At 35.9% G+C, this 24,500-nt stretch overlaps 1 protein-coding gene across 4 annotated transcripts; it reads left to right on the top strand.

Moving 5' to 3' along the window:
• Window positions 1-13,994: 13,994 nt before the first annotated feature.
• Window positions 13,995-24,296, top strand: LOC145037488 (RNA-binding ASCH domain protein). 4 transcript variants are annotated; one of them, XM_078986163.1, is made up of 10 exons: window positions 13,995-14,276; window positions 14,551-14,741; window positions 14,865-14,925; window positions 15,024-15,078; window positions 15,264-15,406; window positions 15,514-15,632; window positions 16,041-16,166; window positions 16,401-16,494; window positions 18,221-18,375; window positions 23,986-24,296. In XM_078986163.1, the coding sequence occupies exons 1-10, from the start codon at window positions 14,078-14,080 to the stop codon at window positions 24,040-24,042; spliced, it is 1,200 nt and encodes a 399-aa protein (XP_078842289.1). In that variant the 5' UTR covers window positions 13,995-14,077; the 3' UTR covers window positions 24,043-24,296. The 4 variants fall into 4 exon arrangements, with proteins under 4 accessions (XP_078842289.1, XP_078842290.1, XP_078842288.1 ...); XM_078986164.1 differs by lacking the exon at window positions 23,986-24,296 and adding an exon at window positions 19,187-19,636 and having other exon boundaries at window positions 13,996-14,276; window positions 15,024-15,072; XM_078986162.1 differs by lacking the exon at window positions 23,986-24,296 and adding an exon at window positions 19,187-19,636 and having other exon boundaries at window positions 13,996-14,276.
• Window positions 24,297-24,500: the final 204 nt, after the last annotated feature.

The following is a 24,500-nucleotide window of genomic DNA, read 5'->3' as shown; positions in this document are numbered from 1 at the left end:
AAAAAAAAGTGGCAAAGAAACATTCTCTTGTTGGGACACATTTGATAAAGTTATGATAGACGAGGATGATGGTGTCAAAAGAAGATATGGAAAATTTCATTGGTGTGAAAAACTACTAAAGGAGGATGTGGAAAGAAACGGGACTTCTAGTATACTCAAACACGTAGGTAGGTGTCAAAAAAAAACCCGGATAAGCTACAAGATCAAACTCAAACCAAATTGAATCGAAAGAAGGAGTCAAATGGGGAGACTAATGTTAAAACATGGAAACACGACGACACTAGGATCAAAAAAGAATTGCTAAACATTTTTGTGGTAGGCGAACTACTTTTTAAGTTCGTTGAAAACGAGGCTTTTGTGGAATACACCAACGCATTTAATGCTAAGGTCGTGTTGCTATCTAGACATATGATATCCCGGAATGTTTCCAAGTTTTACATAGAAGAAAGAAACAAAATGCTTCAATTTTTAAGTAACCCAAACACCACTATACATTTGACAACGGACACTTGGACATCTTCTTGTCAAAGGACTACTTACATGGTGGTCACGGCTCACTTCATAGATGAGAATTGGATAATGCACAAAAGAATTATAAACTTTAGGGAGATAGATAGCCATAAGGGAGAGGATATGGGCCGAGAATTACTCGATTGTATTTGCAGATGGGGAATGAAAAATGTCATGAACATTACCTTGGACAACGCCGCTACAAACGACACGGCAATTGACTTTTTGGTAAAAAAAAGTTGCCCAATCTTTACAATGGTGGAAAGCATTTCCAAGTTAGGTGTATGGCCCACATTTTAAACCTTATAGTAAAGGATGGACTAAAACACCAAAACTATCATGTTGAGTGTATCCAAAAGGCGGTACGGTATATTAGATTGTCACCACAAAGAATAAACAAGTTCAAGAAGGCGGTGAAAGATTATGGCTTACAAATGAAGAAGTTTTTATGTGGTGACACCCCTACCTGATGGAACTCGACTTTCGAGTTATTGAAGTCCGCATACCAGTTACGAGAGGCATTTATGGAATTTTGTGTAAGAAGTAATATTTATTTTTAAGTTATATTTCACCATTTCAGAAACATTTTAATAATTTTGTAATCTGTGGGTTTTTTAAACAACTATAACTCATTCGTTTTAAGTCGGATTGACACACGGTTTTTTCCAAAGTTTAATTCACAGTTTGTAGATAAATTTAGATTATAATTTTGTTGATTTTGGTATTATATTCAATGAGTTATAATCTTTCAAAGTTGAGGTATCAAAGCTGAATAAATTCAACATTTCAGCAACATTTTAATAAATTTGTAATATGTGGGTTTCTTTAAACAACTATAACTCATTCGTTTTAAGTCGGATTGACACGCGGTTATTTCCAACGTTTAATTCACAGTTTGTAGATGAATTTAGACTATAATTTTGTTGATTTTGGTATTATATTCGATGAGTTATAGTCTTTCAAAGTTGAGGTATCAAAGCTCAATAAATTCAGCATTTCAGCAACATTTTAATAATTTTGTAATCTGTGGGTTTTTTTTAAACAACTATAACTCATTCGTTTTAAGTTGGATTGACACGCGGGTTTTTCCAACATTTAACTCACAGTTTGTAGATGAACTTAGACTATAATTTTGTTGATTTTGGTATTATATTCAATGAGTTACAATCCTTCAATGTGACATCCCCATTTTCACGGCCAGCAAAGACCGATTTGTTTATGCTTTGTTTTTAAAATCAGAGTACTTTTTTTTTAAGAAAATAGTTGCGGAATTTGTTCCAAAAACAAGATATGATAATAACTTATCAAAACATTTTTCGAAGAGAATGTATTTTCATTTAATAATAAAACCTCGGGATGTCATGTTCCGATACAGACATATAAGCATAAACAGAACTTACATTTAATTACACAATTGATTTATATCTCCTTTAAATCTCTCTGTGAAATATGTCTTCGTATTAATACCTGTGATACAAAGAAAACTGAGTGGGTCAGGCTTGGGAGCCTGGTAAGCATATAGGGTTTTCATCCCACAATGTTATATCATATATTTATAAATATAGAACATTCAAACTTGTACAATTTCACCATATAAAGGGAACTCTTACCCCACCCCCATCGATCCTCACAACGACACGATCTAAACTCTCGTATTTAAAATTTTCCTCTTCACCTGATCCCTACTCACGGATCTAAACTATCCTCTTCACCGATCCATATTCATGGATCTAAAACTAACCTTTTTCACCTGATCCATACTCACGGATCTAAAACTACCTGATCCATACTCACGGATCTAAAACTAACCTCTTGATCTGATCCATACTCCCGGATCAATAATTGTACCCAATCCATACTCCCGGAATAAGGACAATTAACTATACCCTAATCCTGATCTGATCCATACTCCCGGATCAATAATTGTGCCCAATCCATACTCCCGGACTAGGGACAATTAACTTAGTCTTAATCCATACTCCCGGACTAATAACAAGTTTTATCTCTTTACCTGATCCATACTCCTAGATCTAAAGCTAACCTCTTGGTCTAATCCATACTCCGCTGAATAACTAGATCAACAACAACAACATCGGGGCCTCTCATCTGTTTATCACACATCAACTATCTACCCATGTTCTACCCAACATATTAGTAGATAAAAATATATATTTTATACATAGTTTAAAACCTGTATAGCATTCTCATTCAATACCTATTCCACATAACAGATGAGGCACACCCACATAACACGTATTTCATAGACAATAAATCAGATCTATGAGATAGAAGAAAGTGAATATATATTCACACACATAACAACAAAGTTATACACATAACATGTATTTCGTAGAAAATACTTCATAATTATGCGTTAGAAGAAAGTAACCACACACTCACTTGATTAGAAGATGATCAGACAGCACTACGACTTGTAGAAGTAGTATTCTTCAATAGATCTGGAAGATCTTCACAAAAACCGGGCTCCTCGCCGGCAGAGCTTCGGCTCGGGAATCGCACTTCTCGGGATCTTCGGGGCCTCGGGACTTGCTTCGGGGCTCGGGAATGATATCGGGGCTTAGGGATATTTCTTGCATGAAAAACGATGCAAAAACGCGAGAAAACGGGAAGAAATGAGCAAAGAAGTCGGTTGCCCTCGACACCCTTTTATAGGGGGCTGGTAGACCATTTACGCTGGGCGTAAATCTACATTACGATGGGCGTAATGGGGATAAGAACGCTGACTCCCCCCCCCCCCCTTCGGATAATATATATATATATATATATATATATATATATATATATATATATATATATATATATATATATATATATATAAATTAAATATCGAAAATATTTAATAAACTTCAAAAATTCATATCTTCCTCATACGAACTCCGTTTTTGATGTTCTTTATATTCCCACGTAGGTGAGACTATGCTCTACAACTTTCGTTTAGACTCCGTCAGCTAATTTTGAATTTATTTTTATTATTTATTTTTAGTAGGCCGGGACAGGAAAACTCCGTTATAAAGTCATAACTTCTTTATCCGACGTCCGTTTTCGCCTATCTTTTTATCGTTTTACTCCTATTAACGAGACATTAGATTCTCATTTAGATTATTTTGGCTAAAAACCGCTTGATCTTAAATCGAGTATTCGGGCTGCATATCGCTAAGTCGAAACTTAGAAAAATCATAACTTCTTTATACGAAGTAAGATTTGGACGTTCTTTTTATGCACGCTCATGGTTTAATGAACTCTACGACTTTCGTTTAGATTGATAAGACTAAATATCACTCTAACATAAATTCACTTTTGACGTCATTCATCGTCGTGCCGGTTCTGCCGCGAAACTTTGACAAGTCATAACTTCTTCGTTATAACTCGGATTTCGACGTTCTTTATATGCACGGAAACCTTGTAACATATACTATAACTTAGTTAGGATTATTTATTCTAAATAATCTTTCATCAAAAATCCATTTTTGACGCCTATCGTCTCTAAATTAACTAGCCCGGATCTACGGGCGTTACATTCAAAGTTGAGCTATCAAAGCTGAAATATTTCAGCTTTTTAGATATTATTTTAGACTATAATTCAGAATTTTATGTATCTTTGGCAGATAAATCATATGAAAGGGATCTTATTAGAGTACCGGAAAATTATGACTTCGAAGTTATAACTGAAATGGTGAAGTTCTTTGAAAAATTCAAGACAAAAATAGAGCTTGTTTCGGCTACATCAAAACCTTTGGTAAATCTTTTTATCCGGGAAGTCTTAGATGTGGACATACATATAAGAAGCTAGTCAACCAAACCAATGTTTCTCGAAATGGTAAAAGACATGAAGACGAAATACGACAAGTATTGGGGTACATACAACAAGATGAATGATTTTATGTACATTGCGGTTTTACTTGATCCTACCACCAAATCACCTTTTTTGTTACATGCTTTTAAAAAAATGATCGGGTATATGGAAGTGATGGAACCGCTATTGACCCCCGCGGACATAGACATAAAAGCACGACAAATGATCTGAGATATTGAGAATAGGATGAAGAATTTATTTATGACCTACTTGAAACGATTTGACAACGGTGGATCGTCTCAACAAGAAGCGAGTCAAAAAGTCATTGATGTTGATGATGATAACGACCTTTTGATTTTCTTTGTACGGGAGGTAGCAACTCGGATCCAACAAATAACAAGTTTCGAACTTATTTGAAAGAGAATATAGTTAATTATAAAAAATATTTTTCAATTCTCGGGTGGTGGAGACTAAACGCGATTAGGTTCCCGACAGTTGCTCGGATGGCGAAAGGTGATTATTTTTTTAGTCTTTCATAGTTTCATTATAAATTAATGTTGTTACAATTTAATTCTTTTTTGTTAGACATATTGGCGATACACATCTCAAGTGTGGCATCCAAGTCCGCATTTAGCACATGTGGTAGAGTTGTAAGTGAGTATCGGACTAGTTTATCGACTTTGATAGTTGAAGCTTTGTTCTGCACCCAAGATTGGGTGACAAAGTCTAAAAATCCAATAATTGACAATGTTGATGACATCTTGAACGATGATGATATAACTTTGGGTAAAAAAAATTACAATCTTTGTTCTTTTTTTTTATACAATTATGACTTTTTATCAAATACTAACAACATTTTCATTTGTGTTTATGTAGAGATTGCACAAGCTTTGAACATGTTAGATATAGATGAAAATGATATGGGGAAGAGGCCAATGCAAGATTAGATTATGAGGTTATGAAGTTTGATAGTTTGATTGATTTCAAAGTTTAAACTATGATTTTTGGTGTTACGATAATATTTTGTATGTTTGTCTTATGATTGTTAACTTTTGTTGGTAAACTTGATTTATATGTTAGTTGCTTTTATTTGGAAAACTAATTTTGCAAGTTATGCATGAAACGGAAATGTTATCATTCTATCAAGTTGTATCTTATCAAACCTTATTTTAATGATTTGTACTATACACAAGTAAAGTTGTATCAGTCCAAATGGGTCCAAGAATCGGAAAACCCGGATCTAGACCCGGACACGGACAAGGATACAGACACGATTCATCCGGTCCGGTCCACGGTCCACAAAATTCTCCATAATCGGTCCGGTCCGGTTTGCTCCAAATGCTCACCCCTAGCAGCACCGACACCACCACCCCCACCAATGGATGCTACTGTCTTTCAAGCTCCTATGACAGCCTCTATAACCACTGCCATAGCACAAATTAGATCCAACGGTGCCCCTGGGGCTAGAATTGGTACTAATATTTCTAACCAAGGTGACAGCCATAGTCGACCAAGAGGATGCTCCTATAAGGATTTCTCGAACTGCAAACCCAAAGCATTCTATGGTGATGGAGGTGTCATCGCCCTGACGATATGGTTCGAGAAGATAGAGTCAGTATTTGAAATATGTGCCTGTCCGGAAGAGAGTAAAGTTAAATTCGCAACCTGCACATTCACCGACGGGGCCCTCTCTTGGTGGAACGGCCAAGTCAAATCACTAACACTCCTCATGGCCAACGCATTGATCTGGGAAGACCTAAAAATCATGATGCTAGCAGAGTATTACCCAAGGGGCGAAGTACAAAAATTGGAGCAAGAACTTTGGAGCCTCACAATGGAGGGTTCCGATATAAAATCATACACCACGAGGTTCAATGACTTGGCAGTGCTTTTTCCAGGGATGGTCACCCCAGAAAGAAAAAAGGTAGAACGTTACCCCTGGGGCTATCCCCCCAGATCCAAGGAAATGTTATAGCTTTAAAATTATCTACCTTTGATAGTGCCAAACGCTTGGCATGAAAGCTTGTAAATCTTGGAGTCCTCCATGGATTTATAACGCCCATTCTCGAACCAGCAAAAGGGAGTGACGACAAGAGAAGACCCTGGAACAAGAGAGAGGGAAAATCAACGCACGAGCCCACCAAGACACAACAAATAGTGGCAACCCACGCTGTCACTGTCCTGGCCACTCCAGCTCCAGCAAAGCAATATGCTAAAACCTTACCCAAATGTTACAATTGCAACTTCCACCATGTTGGAGGTAGTCGAGAAATGCATTGCACAAACTGTAACAAGAAAGGACACACTATCCGTTTATGTAAAGATCCAGCCTGTAACACCCCGATTCTCAGGTATTGATAGTATGACTTTAAATTTTAAGTTTCAAGGTCTACTCGACGAGTGGATGTCCTGACTCGTCGAGTAGGAGCACGATTGTGCTACATATTTTAAGTGAACAACTCGCCGAGTCGGAAGAGTGACTCGACGAGTTGGAGCTGGATGGTGAAACCCTAATCCATGGGGTTTTGCACCCTATTTAAAGGATCCTTTGTCCCCTTAGCCTTTCCATACAACCCCTGTGAGTCCAGAAACCCTAAATCTCTATTTTCTTTCCATTCTTGTGTGTTTAAGCTTGAAAGGTGGATCTTGGTGAGGAAAGGCTTGAATATCAAGAAGCTTTGGGTAAGGAACAGTTGGGTATTTGAAGTCTACCTCAGTTTATTATCATTTGAAGGTATCAAGTCATCACCTTGAGCTTTTTTTAGCTAGATCCTTTTTATATTTGAGTTTTGGGACCATTTTGGGGCATTTGGTGTTGCATTTCGAGTGATGAACCAAGATCTGAAGTTGCAACTTCAGATCTAGGCTCATCTTGGCTCTTATCATCATAAAGTATCAGTCTTTAGCATGTTGGTAAAGCTATTTTGCCTAAAACCTCTTATTTAGCTTGATTTAAGTCATTAGTACCTTGCATGCACGTAAAGTTTGCAACTTTACGTGATAAACATGCCCTAGGAGCTTGGATTTGCAGTATGCAGCCTTAGCCTGGCTTAAAAAGCATATGTATGGATGAAGGATCGAAGGGACTCAACGAGTGGCATGGTCGACTCGGCGAGTCCGATGAAGATTGTCGTAGACTATGCAAGTCAGTAGAGTGACTCGGTGAGTCCGATGAAGGTTATCGTGGGCTCGGCGAGTCAGTTGAGTGACTCGGTAAGTTGGCGAGTCATGCCAGGAACTCGGTGAGTAGCTGAGGGTACTCGACGAGTTGAGGTCAACATAGACTGTTGACCTTGATAGTTAAATTTGACTTTGACCAAGGGTTGATCATTGGACTTATGGGGTGTTTTGGGAAAATATGAGCATGGTGGGGACATTTAGTCAAGAAGGTCATGATAGGTAGTAACTTATTATTTATGGTGTGATAGTGTGGGATTCCGGGGAGACAACAGTTAGAGATTTGCAATACTTCAGCACTACGTGCGAGGTGAGTTATCCTTACTATATCAATAAGGTACAAGGCACAAAGGTTGGCCCTTTATGGATTGTATTCGGTTATGGCATGATATGTTTATTGATTACATCCTGGTAGTTAGGGTGGTGATATGCTTATGTGTAGCGACCTGGTTAGGTCAATGTCCTGATTATAGGATGATGCTATGTTAGTGACCGGTTAGGTTTGTACCCTGGTTATTGGGATGTTGCTATGATTAGTGATATGTTAGATTGGTTTGGCTGTTATATGATATGACCTAGCGTATGATATCATGTGCACATGTTTGTTTGATTGGGGTTGGGTTGAGGCGGTCATGCTTTGTGCTGAAGGCCAACATACCCAGTGAGCGGTCCAGATAGGCTGTAGGCCCTGCGAGGCGGTCCAGTCATGGCGAAGGCTTGGGAGCGATCTAGATAGGCTGTAGGCCTTGCAAGGCGGTCCAGTCAGGCCGAAGGCTCATTAGGAATGCTGATTTGTATTTCTGGATGTGATATGATTATGGTTATATAAGATTGGTATTTTCGAGGAACTCATTAAGCTTTCAGGCTTATAGTTTCAGTTTATTGTTTCAGGTACATAAGGGACCACAACAAGGCCAAGGCGTGATCGTACAACTCCTCATGTTTTGTTTATTTTTTCTGGGAAAACTTTGTTATTATACACTTTGAAAACAAGATTGTAATGATTTAATGGTTTTAAAATGTTTTTAGAAAGTTCAAATTTGTCTTGAAATTTTTGAGTGTTGCAAGTTGGTATCAGAGCCTTGGTTTGAGTAAATTGGAGGAACACTTGTGACTCCAATCTCAAATCAATGGAATGATTTTAAAATAATTTTTTAAATGGTTTTCAAAATAAGTAAAGGAGGATGCAGAATGTACGATCAATTGGAGCCAATAAGTAGACCTCAAAATACCATACAATTATTTGATATTATGATATGATAGAACAACATGCTAGTACTAGGCTAGGGATCCTCAGGAATTGCATGATAGAATTGCCTGATTACGCAATGCCTGCTAGCCTATGGTTTCTTTATATGAGATTGACATCATTACTGTAGTTACTTGTGTATGTATCACGGTTGTATATAATTAAGATCTTATATTCCGAGAATGTTTGATTTGACCTTATGTTCTGTTCTTATTGATTATGGCTTAGGGTAGGATTAGATATCGAAAGTCTATAGGGTCCAACGTTATGTATGATTAACTTACACTAATGATGCAAGGTTAGTGGAAGTTTCATGAATGCGTGGGTTGTGTTAGGCCGGTAGGTCAGTCGTGATTTAGTTAGCCTTCCTATAGGAGTGAGGATTGAGCGCTCGCTATGCTTATGTATATTGTTAGGGTGTTGTGGTGATACTTGAGACAAATATGGGTAGGTGTGGAAGGTAGTATGGGCCTGTACTACTGAAAGCATAGGACCCATACGCATATCAAGAAAGTCACAACCCTAAGGGTTTAGTCGGGATTTGGTTCCCAGTTATTTATGTGGATTATCTAATATCTTGTGGTATGTTTCAGAATGGTGATGACGAGACGCTTTCTGATTGGATTCGGTTCAGGATGAGGAGACAGAGACAAAGGTGAGGAGGGGCCAACAACACCTAAGCCCATAGTGCAGATGGGTACGGAGGAGTTGGATGCTAGGATTTGGGAGATCCTGCATGATCAGGTTGCTGATGTGTTTTGGGCACAGCTGTCAGAAATGTTTGGGTCTATTAAGACCTCCATGGTTGAGTACTTCAACGAGCGATACACATCCATTGCAAAGACGGCTGTCGCTGCAGCTGCATCGGCTGTGACAGCGGTAGGGGGAAGAGGAGGAGCCACTCGGGGGCTTCCAGTACAGGTACTTCGATAACACAAAGCCCCTTACTTTTGATGGGATGCAGGACCCCATCAAGGCTATGAAGTGGATCTCAGATGTGGAGCGATGTTTCTTTACCTGATCGTGTCCTATTGTCCAGAAGGTTAGGTGTGCTCTGAACCTGCTAAGGTCCGGGGCTAAGGACCAGTGGAGATTGGCGACTAGGTGGTACACTGATGATCAAAGAGTTGCTATTACTTGGGAGCAGTTCAGGGATATGTTCCGCGCCCAATACATTCCACGAGTCGATCGGGAATGGTTGTCACAAGATTTTATGAGTTTGAGATAGGAGGGGGAGTCGGTGATGGAGATCACCCGCATGTTCACAGAGAGGGCGATGTTTTGCCCAGAGTTTGCTTCTAAGCGGGCTCAAATGACCCGTTATCTGAGCATGCTCAGGACTGACATCCGTCAATTTGTGTCTACCCAGCGATGTGACACTCTTTTGGAGTTGCAGGAGGTTGATAGGCGGCGTGAGTTAGAGATTGAGCTGCAGATGAGGGAGTAGCAGCAAGCCCCAGTGCAGTCACAACCGGCGCCTAAGCGGTCTAAGACTTCTGATTCTAGGACCGGGTTCAGCAGAGCCGTACTTGTGGAAAGTGCAGCAAGAGTCATTTTGGAGTTTGTCGGACAAGTAGTGGGTGCCATAAGTGTGGCAAAGAGGGGCACTATGCTAGGGATTGTTGCCAGATAGCCCCTGCATTAGATATGAGGATATGTTATCACTGTCATCAGGTTGGTCGTGTGAAGACCAATTGTCCTCAGCTTGCAGCCAGGCCGACACAGGCTTTAGCGTTGGCTACATTGAGGATACCGGATGGGAGGCCAGTCAAGACATAGCCTCTGAAGGCTCTGGAGCATGCCTTCCAGCTGACAGCGCTAGATGTGGTTGCCGATATGTCTCTCTCCTTTATTTCATTTATTATAATTGTTTTATGCTTATCTGTTGTATCTGTGATTAGGTGCGTTTTTAGTGAACTCTTTACCTGCTTTGTTTTTATTTGACTCGGAGGCGAGTTGGTCCTTCGTATCTCAGTCGTTTAGTAAGGAGTTCAGTATGCCAGTCGGCAAGTTAGAGTGTCCGTTGCGACTCTCTATCGCCAACGAACACAAGGCTACTGCGTCTTCGGTCTACCAAGGGTGTGAGTTGGAGATTTATGTGGTGTCCTTTCCAATAGATTTGATTTCGATCCACATGGGGGAGGTGTGTGTGATTGTAGGGATGGATTGGCTTAGTCGGTTCGGTGCTATGATTGATTGTGAGGGCCAACGAGTGGTAGTTCGAAGCCTAAGTAGGGGAGAACTAATTGTATATGGTGAGGGCACTAGAGTGGGATCGGGGTTTGTTTCAGCTGCCAGGGCTCAACAGTATATTCAGCACGGGTGTGCAAGTTATCTAGCATATGTGGTGGATACGCGATTCAGGGATCATATTTAAGTTTCAGATGTTCTAGTGGTTAGGGAGTTTGCCGACGTATTCCCGAAGGAGTTATCAGGGATACCACCGGAGAGGCAGGTCGAGTTCCTGATCGACCTGGTGTCGGGTGCGACTCCTACCACCAAGTCGCTGTACCGGTTGGCCCCACCCGAGATGCAGGAGCTGTTTTCACAGCTGTAGGAACTATTGGGCAAGCAGTTCATTCGACCTAGCAGTTCTCCATGGGGAGCACTGATTCACTTCGTCAGGAAGAAGGATGGTTCGCACCGGATGTGCATTGATTATAAGGAGTTGAACAAATTAACGGTGAAGAACCGTTATCCACTCCCAAGGATAGATGATATCTTTGATCAGTTACAGGGTGCATCTTGGTTCTCCAAGATAGACTTGAGGTCGGGGTATCATCAGGTCCGGGTCAGAGAGGATGATGTGGAGAAGACTGTGTTTCAGACTCGTTATGGTCATTACGAGTGGTGATGCCATTTGGGCTCACCAACACGCCAACCATATTTATGGATCTGATGAATCGGGTTTGCAGACCAATGCTTGATCGCTCGGTCATCGTATTTATTGATGATATCTTGGTATATTCCAAGACCTGAGAGCATCATGAGGAGCACCTTAGGGAGTTGTTGGGAGTCCTGAGACGAGAACGGTTGCATGCCAAGTTCTCGAAGTGTGAGTTTTGGTTACGAGAGGTCTAGTTCCTCGTACATCTCGTCAACCAGGAGGGGATTTTGGTCGAACCAGACAAAATCAAGACAGTCATGCTGTGGGAGGTGTCGAGATCTCATCAACCAGGAGGGGATTATGATTAACTATGTAACATAATGTTGGTTTGTATTTTTTTTGTGGTGTGAAAACCACATTTAGAAAATATTTTATGGTAGTTCTTTTCAAACAATCAACATATGAATATGTTTTAAAATAATTGCATGCAGTGGCGGCCATGGGGCGTGCGGACGGTGTGGTCGCACGAGGCCTTCGATTTTAAGGGGCCTCCAAATTTCTGGACAAATCTATAGTTATACTGATGGTATTTTCATAAGATGCATTTTTATGTGTTATCATTAAAGAAAATTAGTCGCCGGTTATGTATATACACATTGTAACATTTGGTTGCAATCTTAATTTCTTTTTAATTATGAAAAAATATCAAAGAAAATCATAAATCAAAATCTAATCATAAATTCTAAAATTTATCAACAATTTAAGGAAAATATCTATATCTAAAGAAAAATACAAATTTGTTTCTAATATATATATATATATATATATATATATTTTCATATTTTATAAACCCACCAAAAAGTAATAACAAATTAAACCCTAACAACCCTAATAACGGTGCGAGTGGATCACTAGTGTTACTCGTCTCTCTTGCAGAAAATTATCATTTTACTGTCTTGAATTTTGATATTTGAGTTAGTGGTCATCGCTTTGTACTCCTCTAAATGACTCGCTGACAGTTAGTATCTCTTAGCTTTTTTAATTTCCCAAACGTGCTTGACTACTTTCTCTCCTATGTTGAATGGGTCAAACATGAAGGAAAAACATGAGTCTATACAAAACGATCTTTTAGATATTTGTCCTAGATCATTATACACCCCGTGCGCTTCACATTATATTAACATGACATTCCCAAGTATGATAAATTCTTATGAAAAAGAAGTTAAGTTTGTGGAGTTATTCAACGTATTTATACATTGTTTATTGATTCGACAAACAATTGTAAGTTTTAAAAGATATTTTATCAAAACAAAGTCTCACTTTAAAATATTTTCAACTACAAGGTGGGAAAATAGGATTGAAATTATGAAAGCAATAGTAACTCAAGCTCCTAAAATAATAGAAACTTTATATAAACTTGTTGATGAAGAGACATATATAAATATAAAAAGTTAAGCTACTCGTCTAGCACAATATGAACTTGACAGATTTGACTTTGTTATCAACTTTAAGTTTTGAATTTAACGGTAACAAATATACTTAATAATATTTTATAAGATTATTTTATAGGGTTTCATTTTGATTTTCCCACAAAGCCTTCAAAATGTCAGGTCAGCCCTTCTTACATGCAACCTTTTTAAGTTTTATTATGTTATGTTTCGCCTTACATGTTTTTTACGGTTCCATAGACAATGACCATTAAGTGGTCTTTATGGCATGTTTTTGCAAACAAGATCACCTTTAAATTAATCAAAATGTTTTTGCATACAAAATTACCTTTACAATAACCAAAATACTATTACAAAAACATCAACCAAAATACCATTACACCAAAAAAAACCCAAAAAACAAAATGACCATTACAATACTAACCGCTACTACATACAATACTAAGCTTATATATCTTAACTTCAGTAACTGTAAGTTGAAAGCCTTCTTCAATCCTGTTTTTTTGACCTAAACAAGTCGTGAATATTTTTTCATGACCTAGGGTACATTGGTGGTTCAATCCATCCAATGAATGAACACTTCGATCCAAATTTAAGCAGGCCCAAAACCTTCAACCTAGATTGTTGCCTGTCTACGATTTCAATATTTAAGTTGATCACCACAAAAACAAAGCCACCAACATTGTCTTCGTGTTCTTTCGGAACCGTTAGAGAAGAAAGGGGGAAGATAACGAGAACACAAGTTAGGAAATAGGTTTTTTAAATAAGTCAAGGTGAAATAGTAACTTTTTTTTACCCTCAAAATGGTATGCACGTGAGGGCAATTAACGACATGTTTTTGATGTTGACGGAAGGACCATTTCCGCAATGTTGACAAAAGACAAAACCGAGTTTGTCCATTGTTTTGAATGTGGACTGGAAACGCCTATTTCCTCATACCACATGAACCATTTATGTAATTTTGTCAATAATTAGATTGATTTGAAATTCATTTACGACTTACGTAAAGCGAACATCACTGCCGCTGCATTGTTAGTCCAAAACCGTCTGCAATGGAGGAACAACGGCAACTGTCTTCGCCTGAAATGGCTAAGTTCCAACTGAAAGACACCATTGAAGCTCTGCTGAAGTTTACCCTTACTTTATCCATCGAAGAATCCCTGGATTTAGGTTTATCGAAGGAATTTTGCTCTAATCTCCTCAAGGACGACGAAGACGATAGCACTTACCCCTCTTCAACATCAAATCCAGGTATCCATCCCAAACTTTACCCACCAGTTCCATTTCCGCGACTTCGTTTTCGTTTTCCACAATTTTCCAAACTTCCTTTGATTTGAAGTACTTTCCGTCCTAAAAAAGTCGGTACTTCCCCCCTTTGAGAGTCCGCTAAGGCTTCCATGCAGAAATTGAGATAAATGGCTTTCATCAATTGCGTTTAGTTTCAATTCAATTATTTTGGAATTGGACGAATGTTGGAGTTTGATAGTTATCAGTTAGCCTGGTAATCGGCTGAAACTTATTGCAGATCTGTCGGAAGGTGTTCCTCCATACCCCTTATACAAGCACTTAGCATCAGCTTTGTGCAAGTCGATATCCAATAGGGCTATTCATAGTATCAAAGCCAATATTCCCTTGATCCATGAAGATTCTTCCATGAAACAGAAAGAACACGAGTGGAACAAGATTATCCTGGAAAAAGGATCTGATCTAGTAAATGTATGTTGTATTCTGTCATCTGTAACATCATTCAGTTCATATCATCACAGTTATTCTTTAACAGAAGCTTCCATTTCTTCTTTCCTTCATCTTTACCGGGTTATAATTTCATCTCACAATCAGATGCTGGAGACTGTGGGATTTGGACTTCATGTTCAGGAGCCCTTTTTCTCACAAATCAAAGGTCCTAGCATAACTGCATAACACTTGATTCTTTCTCTATCGTTGTACTCATCTGATCATAAGAAGCTTATCTCTCAAACTGTTTACATATACTTGTAGATGGGAAGAAAACAATTGAAGGAAGGTGTGCTGGTGGTGACTACAACCGGTATATGTAAAAAAGTTATTAACATATGCAAATATATTGTTCATTTTGATGAACTAATATGCAGATTTATATGTAATCTATTTCAGGTTTAAGTTTTGCTTCGAAAAAACCTATAATTGTGTTATCGGGTTAATTAATAACCCTTTACTAATAATTGCTTTTCCCAATTCCTGATGGGTTTTAATTATCAGTATTGAATCAGGATCTTTGGTTCTCTTCAACAAATGTTTGTTGCTTCAAGTTCATGATGTTCATTACTATGCTTCATTTTCTGACATGTTAGCAACTGAGGATCTTGCTAAAGTTCTACCAGGTGTAAAAACTGTTGAAGAAGGTAATCATCTTTGATTTGTTAATATCTGCATTGTTTCTATGACCTAATAACTAAATCAATAGCAGCTAAATGTCTTGACAATGACAATAATTACCATGTGATTTCAGGGGTAGAAATTTATAGGAGGTTTTATTCTGAAGAAAAGGAAAGGGAAAATGGGGTTCTTGCAATATTTCTTACAAAACCTACATCACAGCTTTATGATCATTTGGTAGCTATTCTTGAGGTTAGTTGCTTCAAGTCTTGTAATTTTCAATCATACACAAACATCTTGCTATTGGATCATATGACCTTTTGTTATATAAAATAAAATATTCTTCAATATAGGGTTAGTTACAAACAATAGAAATGTTCTTACGTTTATTTGTTTATTATAGTATCCTACTTTTATTTCTTTGTCATACATACGCAAAGCAATTATCCTTGCTATATTTGAGTAGATTTTTCAAAGCAAAATGTCCTAATAAGAAAAAAAAAAATCCAATATTGTAGAAAGAATGATTAATTTTATTTACTTAATGCAGAAAGAACGATTTAATAGAGAAAAATCTAGGGAACCCTATTAAGTCCTAATAAATGGTTTCCTTGGATTTATAAATTCTACTCATTTTGTAATTTCTAATATTTGGTGTAGGCATTGCATTACGAAGGTGTTACGAGGCTTTTAGGCATTTCACACACTGTAGGAACAATTCCCGATGCACTTCCTCTCCCAAGATCTTCCTTGCTCTCTGCTTTTTCAACACCACATAATCCAAATGTATGATAAGTACTTGTGATAGTGACACTCTTTTTGGCCTAATTTTTTATGCAGAACAGAAGAGGACAGGACAGGACATGACATCGTTTTATGTAGTTTATGAAGGATTGTCAATTTGTCATTATGTATAATTATATATATACATCTAATTTGATTATTTGTTGTTATTCATATATCCATGAAATCCACTCGATCTCTTCTTTGTGACAACTTGATTTCCTCTTTGGTTTTGAGGTTAAAACTTCGATTTTGAGTGATGGAGCTAGGGCGTTGGCTAAGCATGTAAACAGAAGCGATGGGAAATTTTGGGGTTCCTTCGCCGGAAATGGTTGGTATTTACGTTTTTACCCTTTTGGGCGTGTATTCTTCTCCCATTCAATCTATGAATATTTTATTTATTTATTTATTTTACTTTTCAAGTTGATGTCTTTGAGTTGAGGCCATGTTTATTAGACACGACTCGATTTGATAGGACTGACTGAACAAGTTTTTTGGGTGTCAGCTTCGATGATGAGGGTATTCACGTCTTTTACACAGTCGAGAGATTGAGAGAATGTCTATGCCTTACTTTTTTGGGTGGGATTAATTTTTGTCCTATTGACATCAATCTCGGTTGTCTCATCCACGATACTAACACATTATACAACCTGTTTTGTTTTGTTATGTCCTAACTAAAGTCTAAAGAAATTTGAACTCACAACCTAAGGGTGCGTTTAATTGCGAAAAAATGGGTCATTTTTCGCAAAAATTTTCCAAGAAAAATGTGAATTTTGAAAACGCGTTTAGTTTGTCTATTTTTCTAAATTTTCCACGGAAAATGAAAAATTTTCGTTTTCTAAAATTGCAAAGAAATTGGAAATTTTTGGAAAACCGATAATAATTGTTTTCTATATTTTTCTAATTTCAAATATTTTCTTAAATATAAACACCCACTCTTACCCCATCCACCTCTATTCGCCCTCACCGTAATACCCCCAACTCACTACACCCTTACTTACCTGCATTCACTCCCAAGCCCACCCTCACAAACACAAACTCACTCACTCACACACATACACCCACCCAAACACCCCCCCCCCCCCCCCCCCCCCCACACACACACACACACACATACCTATAAACACACACGCGCACTCACCCACAAATTCACACCCACCCAACACCACTATCACAACCACCGATCTACCATCACCATTACTACCCCCATTACCCTATCGCCAACAACACCACGACCACCATCACCACCACTGCCATAATTGCTGCCGCCACCACCACTGCCTGTCATCACCACCACCGTTGCCACCGCCACCACCATCGTCGCCATCACCGACACCACTGATAGAAAAATAAACATGTAAACATGTTTTCTAATTTTCTAAAACTGAAAATGAAAAATGAATAAGTTTTAACTAAACGCGTTTTCTAAATTTTCGAATGAAAACCGAAAACTAAAAAGAGAAAACGAAAACAGAAATTGAAAATTGTTTTTCCGTAACTAAACACAACCTAACTACTTACTACTTAGGGTGCCTTTGGTCGTGAAAAGTTCTCCATTTTTCTATGAAAATTTCAAATGAAAATAAAAGTTATTAAAACGTGTTTGGTTGATTCAGTTTTCAAATTTTTTCCAAGAAAATGAAAATTTTCTGTTTCCCAAATTATATGTAAATTAAAAAAGTGATTTTTATATGTTTTCAAAATTTTCAAAATTTCTAAGATGAAAATTGAAAATAAAAATTCAACTTTATTTTAACCAAACTTGCTTTTTAAAATTATCATTGAAAATTGAAAAAGAGAATTCAACTTTATTTTCTAGAAACGTTTTCTAGATAAATAAAAATAGTTTTCTACAACCAAACACACCTTATAAAAACTAGGAGAGTTTTTCAATTTCCATTTTAGAAATTTTAAAAACTTTTGAAAACCGTAACTATCACTTTTTTTTTTTTTTTTATTTTTTTATTTTTTTTTATTTTAATTTTCATATAATTTCAAAAGAAGATTTCTTTTTTTTGAAAACTGAATGCACTCTTCCTTGTTTTCATCGTGTTCAGAGTCTCATAAGAATATGCTTGCCTTAAATGTAATCAATCACTTGGTGGCCCATTGTCGTTGGATAAATGCGCATATTATTCCACCACATGGGCCCGTTTTCGAGATCCGAGTTCATGATGGTTATGGTGCTCGATGGGCCTTAAACCCGCCCAAGGTATCATCACACAACCCTTTCCAAATTGTTTCTGTTTCCCATTTATCACCAAAATATTATTCACTAGGGTTTTTTCATATAGAAAATTATATAAATCATCCATGTTGACAAATAATTGAAATTACTGATACCAGATAAGATAATTTTATTACATCGATATTTTTGGAAAGCTTTTTGTTCTTGTAGCGTTTAACTTAACGACAAGCTGTTAAATCCATATAAAATGATAACTTTCAGTCCAGCTGTAAAATTACAAATTTACTTTTATCTAATTCAATCTTCTTCGTCCATGTCGTCGATTCCCTAGGATGTAATTAACTAATTTTTGGGGGATATGCCTTATAATATTACTATTTATCAAATACTAAATATTTTTCAACCATTAAATTATCTATTGTGGTATTATATTTTATCCCTGTACTTAAATCACATTTTCATTTTCTTTTGTTTAATTATATTTTATATTTAAATATTAAAAACAAAATAAATATTATAATAGCCTTTTATGCGGGGTGCATAAAAGGCTTCAAATAGACGATGATAAGTATTAAAAGGTTTTAAAAAAGCTTATACATTTGAAATGATTTATAAAATGTGTCTCCTATAGTGAAACATGATATAATAGAATGAATAAGTTCTATAATAGGTCAAACCATAATGGATGTTTTAAGTTTTAGAGTTCCTAAACAACCAGCTAAAAAGATAATGTCAAGTTATGAGTTATATAATTTTTTTGGGACAATATCCATAATTTTTGTTATAATACAAGCACCATTATTTATATAATGTACTCTTAAAATTAATTTTGTAGTTCATTGGATTTCTTGAGCCATACATGGAGGATGGTCATGCAAGGGGATGGAAACATTAATATTTAATATTAGCAAAAAATAGACAAATGGTTGTCATCGTGATAGTAATGGATCAATTAAGGACGGCAATTAATATTCTTTTTAGCCAACTTAATTAATTACATTTTACGTTTATGGGGACAATTTCATAAGATTCTCCAAAAGCAAAATGGATGGATGCATACAATGACTAACAAGTCGATATCCGTCATCGTAATGAAGACTTCTATTTTGATTTTAGGGAACCAAAAACATTGGTCATTTCGGTTTCTTATGTACCCTTGATTTAGTTTTTTGCATTTTTTTTTTCTATTTATAAATCTTTGTTTTATAGATTTTTATGTTTAACGCTAGCATGTACATTATATTCTGTTTTCGTATATTATCCCCCAAAATTGTCTTTCATGTTAGCTAATTTATTAAAAGATTCAAAGATGATATGATTCTTGAAAATAAACCAAATTCCATAACTTTTTTGTTGGTTAACCACTAATTTCGCTGCGTATATAGATTTAATCACGAAAGTTTTTTTTTCTTCTATACGCTCTACACTAAATTTTTTTTACATTGTTCATAAAATGCAATTATGACCGATTATTATAGATTTTGTTTAACCATTTAGTTTCTAATAATTTGTTTGCACATTTAGTCAATAATTTTTCTTGTATATATTTAATCATTAATCTACACATTGGAAGAATGTTTTTCTATATAAAGCTTTCTTTTAAAAAATTCAAAGATTTAAAAGCTATATCATAAAATATAAATTCTTTGATTGGTTGAAAAGAAAAAAATTTCAAAGTATCATAACTTTAATGGAACTAAAACTGTATTTCGTTTTCAAAAAAGTTTTAATGGTTAAATTCAAAAAATATTTTGTTTTTTCAAAAATAAAATGATTTTTTTTTGTGGGATTTGATCATACTAAAAATATTTTTTTGATTTAAGCATTGAAACTTTGATATAGACCTGACAAACGTGTCGTGTCGTGTTGGGTTCGTGTCGTGTCAAGACCTTAAACGGGTTGAAAGGGCTTGACTCTAACCTGACCCGTTTAATTATCGTGTTGTGCCGTGTCAACCCGTTTGTTTTTGTGCTGGTTTTGTGTCGGGTTAAAGTTTAGGCCTTGTAAATATATTGTGTCATGTCGGGTTGAAATATTTTAAAGGTTGGAAAGTAAGAGTTGTGGAAGAAAAAAGGAAAAAGTGAAACACTAAGGTGCTGTTTGTTTTTTGGAAAAAACCTCTTCAAACCTCTTATTGTTGCGCGGCGCAGCACATGCGCATCACTTTTCATCTCGTAGCTGTTTGTTTTTTAGAAGTCTTCAAAGTCAAAAACCTCTGCACGTGCTCTATTTGGCGCAACACTTGTACTGCTTCTTCCAACCTTTTTTTTTTTTTTTTTTTTTTTTTTTTTTTTTTTTTTTTAATTATGTGTTGTTGAAATTTTATTTCACTTTTTTCTATTTTTTTTTGTTTATTCTTATTGACTTTTTTTTTCGTTTCTTTATATTGAATATGATAATTTTTGATGAAATATCATTATTTTTTTTACTAAATATTTTTGTTTTTTTTTTTGTTGAAATATCATTATTTTTTACTGAATTATCATTAATTTTTGCCGAAATATTATACATTATTAAATTTTCCGTATTAAAAAACTATTTTTGATTTATAAAATTAGTGTATTTTAATTTTTTAATATCTGCAGCAGTATGTAGATGTTAAAAAAAACAAACATGTTTCTTATTACAGTCTGCAGCCGTTTGATCCACCTCTTCTACTGCAGAGGGTTGTAGAGGTGGTCCGTAGACTTCATGAATTTTTGCTTCAGAAAATCAAACAGCACCTAAAGTTATGAGATTGAATGACAAAATTTATAGTAAGTTTAGAAGGAAAGATAAAAAGAGTTAAAGTTTAAGAGCAAAAGGGATATGTGGTGAGGATGACTAAACTTTAGTAACTTTTAAAATTTGAATATTACTTCTAATTATTGAGGCCTACTACAAGTCTATAAAATATAATATATTTATAAAAATATGAAATTTATAATAAATAATATAAATTAAACGGGTCATATTCGAGTCATCTTCGAGTTGAACATCTTGATCCTAATCCTACCCGTTTAATTATCGTATCAAACAGTTTGCCAATTACATCGATAGTTTTGTTTTGGAATGACAAATTATATTAACCTGCTAACAAGAAGCTAGTAAAAGAAGTAAACAAGTTACAAGGAAATAAAAACTAAGGACTTTTGTGTAAACTAACAACATAGTTTATTAATACTTTTTAATATGTATGTAGATATGTATTTTTTTTTTATCTATTATTAATGAAAATAAATATCAAAGCTCGTAAAGAAACAAACTAATTACAAGGAATTAAATTTATTTTATTAATCTAAAAACAATTCAAGTTGAATCATCATTAACTACCATGAATTTCACCATTTGTATCCATTTGTTTTTAAGCATGACCTAGGGCTCCATTTACAATGCATGGAATTTTGGAAGAAACCTTAATGTTTTGCTAAGAAGTGGAAACTAATATGGATTGAAATATTAGATTATATAGGTATTGGTTTATTTGATTATATTCAGAATGAATTTCCAAGAAAATAGAGTTTAAGTTGTATCATCAATTCCAAAATTGTGAATTCGATGCTAAAGACTTTTATGTAACATAATTAGCAACATAGTTTACTGATAGTTTTTAGAGTAAATTACACGAATGATCCCTATGGTTTGGGGTAATTTGTGCGTTTGGTCCCTAACATATGTTTTTAACTGGGTAAGTACTGTTTGTTTTTGTTATGCGCCTGATCCCTATTGTTTATTTTTGTTACGCGTTTGGTCTCTATCTTACCTAAAAAGACTATTAGTTAAATAGGAAAAAATGGTGGGATATGTAAGGTAAAGTGAAGGGTGATGTTGGAGGTGTATTTATTTAAATAAGTTAAAAAATCAAGGATAAAATAGCTTTTTTAGATAAGAAAGAGACCAAATACGTAACAAAAACAAATAGAAGGGGTTTTCTGAGTTAAAAGAATAAGTTAAAGACTAAACGTGCAAATTACCCTAAACCATTAGGACCATTTGTGTAATTTACTCTAGTTTTTATATATATATATATATATATATATATATATATATATATATATATATATATATATATATATATATATATATATATATATATATATATATATATATATATATATATATATATATATATATATATATATATATATATATATATATATAGGAGTAGGATCAAATGAGAACACCTAAAAGGTTGAGAACGCGAGAACAAATCTGGGCCATTTAAATATTTAGATCTAAGGTTATTATTAAACGGACGATTTATGAAAAATTCTAAAACTACGGGCATTAAAGTGTAACTTTTAAATTGCCAGAAGGGCATAATAGGAACTGCAAATTTACATATTCCCTACAATTTCTCACCCTCTCTCCTCTTTCCGTTCATAATCATGTATCTTTATCTCCTTCGCTCTCTCTTTAGGGTTTCAAAATAAACGACTCTCTCAATGAATTCGGTTCCCTTTTCTTCCCTCTCTTCCCATCGATCGATCCACTGCTGTCTTACCCCAACTTTAGGTTTGAATCCACGTATCAAATCAGCGACATTGGATTCTAGTTCCACAATAATCCTCGACGATCCGACATCGGCTTCCGATTCAGAAGAAGATAGTCCAGCGAAGATCCAACGAAGATCGGCGCTAGGGTTAGCGTAAACAGCCAAGGCATCAGTTCTTTATGTTATTTCGTTGAAGACATCAGTTTATGTTATTTCGTCTCCGTGGTCGACGAGGCTGAAGAGGAGGAAACGAGGAGGCAGCGAGGGGTGGGTTGTGGGTCTCGGTGGATTGAAGATGGGGCATCTTTGGTGATTGCTGGATCAAAGAGAAGAATAAAATAGAATGGAAGCAGCGGGATGTGGGGTCTGCAATTGGTTTCCGCCTCCGGTGACAAAAGCCCTGATATTGGGTTGTTTGGTGATTGAGAAGGGCAGCAACGATTCAAAAATAGGTAAGGGCTTCTTTTTTTTATTCTTGTTTGATTTGGCAGAACTCAATAGGCTATTTTTTTGTTCTTGTTTGATTAGTGAATACGAGCATAATCGTTGTATATATACAACGATAAGCCTCATGCCTTCATCGTTATGCCACTCGATTGCATGATTCTTTGCTTCAATTATGTGCATCACTAATGATCAAAATTTTGTTTTTCTGATTTTATTAGTTTGCCAAAGTTTGGATTGACGAGACTCGTTTGATCTGTATATTTTGATTTTCCACCAGATATCCGAAACCCTACCTTTTCGTATTACATATGTATGTTTGTTTATGTTGTGGTTGAGATTCGAATGGTTATGTTATTAAATCGATTCAGTTGGTAGATTTGAAACGAAATAAAATGGAAGTTATTTGCTTCGAGAAACTGATGCTTGTCCGGTTCGAAGTGTTGGATTGAAAAATAAACGAGTTTGGGACTGGTAATGGTTCTGTTTAAAGAAAGATTGGTGCTTCGGTTTTTATCTGTTTCAATTCCGTGTGCCTGAGACGAGTTCATTTATGAATATAATTACAATTATAGAAATTCATATGTATTTTGTATTTTGTTCAGTCTCTTCATTTACTAAATTTGCTTCATTTAATTAATTGTTAATTGTATTTAATTCTGATTTTTGGGTTTTCTATCAAGAACATGAAATGATGAAGTATGAAATTATTTCAGGAGCGAAGAAAGAACAATATGGAGCCCCTCTACCGATTTGGTGGTTCATCGCAGTAGTGGAGTGGCAGGGGGTATTCTGGAAACCTCTTCACCACTTCATTCTCTTGTTCCAGTTACTGTCGATGAGAGGGGGAGGAAGCAGAAAGAAAATGACAACAGGGGGTGTTTGGGTTGCTTGGTGTGTCATAAAACAGTGGGAGAAAATGGAAGGGGCTGTTGCTCTTGGCTAGCCGGAAACCACTAGCAAACACCTCTAGTGGGGGTGTTTTTGTTGCACCTTGAAGATAGGACAAAAATAAAGGAGTGTGAGAGGAAATAGAAGAATGAAAAATTGTATTTATCTGTGAATAGCAGTGCATTCATGTGTGAATAATAGTAAATGAATAGCAGTGCATTCATGTGTGAATAGCAGTATATTCATTTGTGAATAACATTGAATGAATGTATTTATTTATGATTAGAGGTATTCATTTATTCAATTCTGAATAACAATGTACTTATTTGTTAATAGGAGT

The sequence above is a fragment of the Lactuca saligna genome, chromosome 3 (assembly GCF_052625555.1).
Source record: "Lactuca saligna cultivar CGN05327 chromosome 3, ASM5262555v1, whole genome shotgun sequence".
Classification (NCBI taxonomy): Eukaryota; Viridiplantae; Streptophyta; class Magnoliopsida; order Asterales; family Asteraceae; genus Lactuca; species Lactuca saligna.
This window is presented reverse-complemented; position numbering and strand designations above follow the sequence as displayed.

Coding starts and splice junctions, on each gene's coding strand:
- LOC145037488 (XM_078986162.1), top strand. CDS start 14,078: ATGGAGGAACAACGGCAACTGTCTTCGCCTGAAATGGCTAAGTTCCAA. Junction 15,079..15,263: donor GGTGACTACAACCGGTATAT/GTAAAAAAGTTA, acceptor TTTAATTATCAG/TATTGAATCAGGATCTTTGG. Junction 16,167..16,400: donor CAACACCACATAATCCAAAT/GTATGATAAGTA, acceptor TTTGGTTTTGAG/GTTAAAACTTCGATTTTGAG.